This window comes from Porites lutea, chromosome 4 (assembly GCF_958299795.1).
Source record: "Porites lutea chromosome 4, jaPorLute2.1, whole genome shotgun sequence".
In the NCBI taxonomy this organism is placed as follows: Eukaryota; Metazoa; Cnidaria; class Anthozoa; order Scleractinia; family Poritidae; genus Porites; species Porites lutea.
The window spans coordinates 7,416,083-7,420,865 of NC_133204.1; the positions used below are offsets into that span (position 1 = coordinate 7,416,083).

The window sequence follows — 4,783 nt, forward strand, 5'->3', positions numbered from 1 at the left end:
AACTCAGTTATTGGGGTATAAGGCCAAGGCCACTTCAACAACCTACATAGAGGAGTGGACCTCGGCTTTTACAGCTTATATGAGTGTTATTATCAGCAAGCACCCAAGTCATGCTGCAGAATTGTTAGAATACCTTTCCTCAATTCGGTATGCAGCTAAATAAGGCTACCAGCCAAGGTTGGTGTGTTTATGATGTCAAGTTTAAGTGGTCGACAACAGACAGCCAACTATAGCCTAAAACGGTTACTGTTGCCCCTTCACTTATGAAGGAAGAACTTGGTTTTTTCCAGTCATGACCCTCATCCATGCTAGGTACAGTTAGAGGGAACGAATATCGTACTTGCCACAACTTCGGCAAGGGTTTCTCATGTGCCAGGACCCCTTGCCCCTATGCACACAAGTGCAACAAGCCAGGTTAGAGCGGATCAGCCCAGGATCAGGTGCTCTATCTCCTTCAAATAAGATAATCAGCCACCCTACAGCTGGGAATTCCAACAGTGAGCATCATAGCTCCCACCACCGCAGCAAGTAATTTTGGGGGTGTAGTCACTCTCCATAGCCACCGCGACATAAATACATAATAATAGTAAATTATTATATAAATGCACTTCTATCATCATCATCATTATTATCACTGTTATTATTTTTTTATTACTATTATTATCATTTCTTTTTGGGTGGGTTGCAGGTTCATGTTTTTAACAGGAATAATGCCAGAAAACAAAGTACGCACATCAGACATAATTATGTTTACCTTTACATTATCTTTCACAACTGTGTGAAAATTGTTTTGCTTCATCTAAAGCCAAACATGATAGACATCACAACTCTTAACCTCAGTAGTGAGATAGATGGGTGCTTTCGAGATGCAAGAGGCGCAGGCTGACTTGTTTAAAAGCTCAAGTGCCGCATATCTTCCCTGTTGTGACCTTTTGAATACTCTTCATTTTACTGTGCCAAGTTTACCGTTTCTTTCCATGGATGGGCTATTCACCCACTTCAGTTTCATTGACTTACCATCGGAAAGACAGATGTGCATTCTACCTCTAAGCAGGTAACTGCGCAGGAAACTTGAAGGTCTCAAGTCAACCCGGTTATCGTTGTTGAATCGAGCACCTTAGTTAAAATATGTTTCTTCGGTCAAGTTCTCCAACTTTAGGGATTTAGGATCGATCCCTAGGAGAGTGATGAACACAGCATGCTGCTGATATGGGATTTTGCAGTTGACCAAACACAAACAGCTGCTGCAGAGGCTCCAAAGGTGCCAACAAGAGAGACATTACCAGCAGCTCCATTGCTAGATGTGAGACTCACAGCACATTGTAAATGCTCATTGTTCCCAGAAACAAATGGGATATTTTTCAGCTAAAAAAAGATTGAGGAGAATCAAGATGAAGGTGAGATTTTTCCCTGCCCCCAATGTGTTTCCGAATTCATAGTACAAAGAAAACATTATAAAGGGGGCAATAAAACAAGACTTCTTCTCATTACTTTCAAAGCCCTCCACGATTTCACTCCTGTTTACATCAACGATCTGATAAAATGGTACCAACCAGTGTGTGAGCTTAGGTCATAACTTACTTGGTACCCGTGAATTCAATTTAAAATCTTATGGCTGGCGTGCCTTTTCCATTGTGACACCCTAACTTTGGGTCAGCTTGCCCAAAGACATTAAGAATTCCAGTTCTATTGACATTTTTAAAAGTAGATTGAAGACTTTTCTTTTTAAACGTGCTTTTTATACATAGATTATTGCTTCTTCTTTGTTTCCAGCAGTAGTTAATTTTCTTAATTTGTATTGTACAAATTTTTCATTCTTTTTATTCTCATTTGAATTAGTTATTCTTTGTAAACTGTGCTTTTGAATCCTGGAGAAAAAGTGCTCTATAAATCCATAATAATAATAATTATTATTATTATTTTTATTATAAACCAGAAATTTTGTCAATACTCTTCCTCTGTCTTGACCTCCATTTTGATGTTTTGAAAATGGCCATTGCCAGGGTGATTATGTTATGGTTGATAAATAGACCATTGTTTTTGCTATTTTAGTAATTTCTTACTCAACCCAGCCCATGGTAAAAGCTAACAAGGTTTTTTCTAGCCTAGCCAGCTTTTTAACTCAACTGCACCCTCAAAGTACCCCATGTCTTTGTTTTCCAAGACAATTTGCGCTAGTAGTCAGTTCTTTTTCAGCCAATGAAATTAGCCGGCAGCCAGCCATTATTTCCCACATCATAAAGGGAAAAACTTGTCACCTAACCACTGATGTCAATTTAGAAAAGAAGCAACCTCTGGGACAAACATCACCAAATACAGACCAATAGCAAAGATTTCTTATGAAGTAGTTTTTGGATGCAATTCAAGAGATGAAATGAGATTTGAACAAATGTGTGAAGACCCAGATACACCAAACACAGAGCATCAATGATCATCAAAGGCAAACAGTCGAAGAAAAACAACAGCAAAACCCTAATCAGTAAAATAATTTCATTTTTATAAAACATTATTTTTGCTTATAGCGCACACAATTTGCATGGCTCGCAGATGGGCCAGCTTAGCAATAATTATAAAACATACTTTTTCTACAAGTTCAGAAATATTACATGTATTTTGGTAATTCTGCTGAAATCATTTTGAACTAAAAATCATTTCAAACTACAACATTTATCCATGTACTAATTTATTTACAATTATATTTCAAATTTTATTGACTTACACATGTAACATTTAAGTTCAAGTCAATAAGAATACAATTAAAGTAGAAGTTGCTTTTGCATTAGGGAATAGTTGGTCTGTGAATGATCTCTTACCTACAGCATGTACAGGATAGCTGTCTCATACTCATTTTGCTTGTCTCTGATGAGTGCTAAATCCAAATCAAATTTAACCTGCAAAAAAGGAATGCACATTACGATCTAGGAATTCCTATACAGTTTAATAATTTTGACAAGGCTGGGATGCAGTATCAAAGAGGCAAGGAGAGGTCTGTTAAATTACCTTGTTCATAGCTGCAATCTAAACAGTTTAAACTACTTCTAAATGAAATGACAATAAGTGTTAAATAATAAAATAGACAAAACAAATACTCTACTACAAATTAAAAAGCTTGTTTCAAAGGGTATGTTTTCACATGGCATTTAAAATTTGACAGAGAGTCAAGGCTGGATATTTTGCTAGGCAGGTTGTTCCAGAACTTTGGGGCCGCATAACACAATGCTCTACCACCAAGTGTTGGGAGTATCTTTCCTCTTGGAACCTCAAGCATAACTTTTTTGCTGGATCCGAGGGAATATCCTATTGATTTCTTGGGGTATCTTGCCGCTTGGAACCTCAAGCATAACTTGTTTGCTGGATCTGAGGGAATATCCTGTTGATTTCCTTTGGCTGAGCAATTTGCAAATAAAATCTGGCAGCATGCCATGAATAGCTTTAAAAGGCATAACTAAAATCTTAAACTCAACGCAATACTTGATGGGAAGCCAGTGAAGTTGAGATAAGACTGGTGTTATATGGCAAAACTTAGGTTGCTCAAACATAAGCCTTGCAGCTGCGTTTTGAACTCTTTGCTGTGGCAATCCATAGAGTAAACTGTTACAGTAATCTACTCAGCTCTCTTTGAGGGGTCACGCGATAGGTGTTTTCTTATCCGCCTAATGTTGTGGAGATAGTAAAATGATGCATTACAGACTTTGTTGATGTGGGAGTTCATTGACAGCTTGTCATCAATGTACGAGCCAAGGTTCCTAACAACTGACGATTTCATTATAACAGTTTCCCACAGTGATCGAAGAAATATTAACTTTAGATAACTGTTGCTAGGTGCCAATGACAAGAAATTCCATCTTTTCATCACTGAGGAGTTTGTCATGTCCATCCATGAGCGAATGTCATCAATGCAATTTTGCAAGGCAGTTAATAGCATCTTGTTGAATTGACAAGTCAACGGGCTTGAAGGACAAATATATTGGTGAATCATCTGCATAACAGTGAGAATTTGGAGGGTGACATTCAATGATGTTAAATAGCTTTGAAGAGTAGATGATACACAACAATGGCCCAAGACAGGACCCTTGTGGAACACCTCAGTCAAGAGGAAGACTGTCAGAGAGGGCGCCGGGAATGGAAACACGTTGACTTCTTGCTGACAAGAACGACTTAAACCAAGCCAGTCTATGCAACAAAACACTATGATCAACAGTGTCAAAGGCAGCGCTCAAGTCAAGTAACACAAGTAGAACAGCATGCTGAGAATTCATTTCCATCAGAATGTTGTTAGTAACTTTCAAAAGTGCTGTTTCTGTACAATGGTTATTTCTGTAGGCAGATTGTAGTGATGGGTAAAGGCCATGTTTCTTCATGTGATTGTCAATTTGAAGAAACACAGCTCTATCGGTTGCTTTTGAGATGAAGGAAAGATTGCTTACAGGCCAATAAAAGAGGTCACGACCATTCTTCTTAAGAATTGGTCGAACCAAAGCCTCTTCCATGCTGAGGGAAAATGGCCACTTTCAAGTGAAATATTAACCATTTTAGTTTTGACCGGTAAGAGGACATCAATGCACTTGACCAGCAGGGATATAGGTATGCGATCGAGAGCACACGACATCTTGGTCAAATTAATGATGCTGCTGTAAGTTTCATCTTCTGTAATTGCTTTGAAGCTACCAAATGACGGAGAATGTAGTTCCATGATGGGGGCACAATCTTGACAATCCCGAATTGTACACTCATGGAAATGAGAAATTTGGTCTGACACTTTCTTCGAGAGGAAAGTAGTATC

The 4,783-nt window shown here is 38.3% G+C and overlaps 1 protein-coding gene across 1 annotated transcript; it reads right to left on the bottom strand.

The window, feature by feature from the left end:
• Positions 1-4,085: 4,085 nt before the first annotated feature.
• On the bottom strand, positions 4,086-4,490 carry LOC140934103 (uncharacterized). Its single transcript, XM_073383787.1, has one exon. The coding sequence runs from the start codon at positions 4,488-4,490 to the stop codon at positions 4,086-4,088; it is 405 nt and encodes a 134-aa protein (XP_073239888.1).
• Positions 4,491-4,783: the final 293 nt, after the last annotated feature.

What these genes read in the sequence shown, in the direction of transcription:
- LOC140934103 (XM_073383787.1), bottom strand. Translation starts at nt 4,490, where the DNA reads ATGGAAGAGGCTTTGGTTCGACCAATTCTTAAGAAGAATGGTCGTGAC.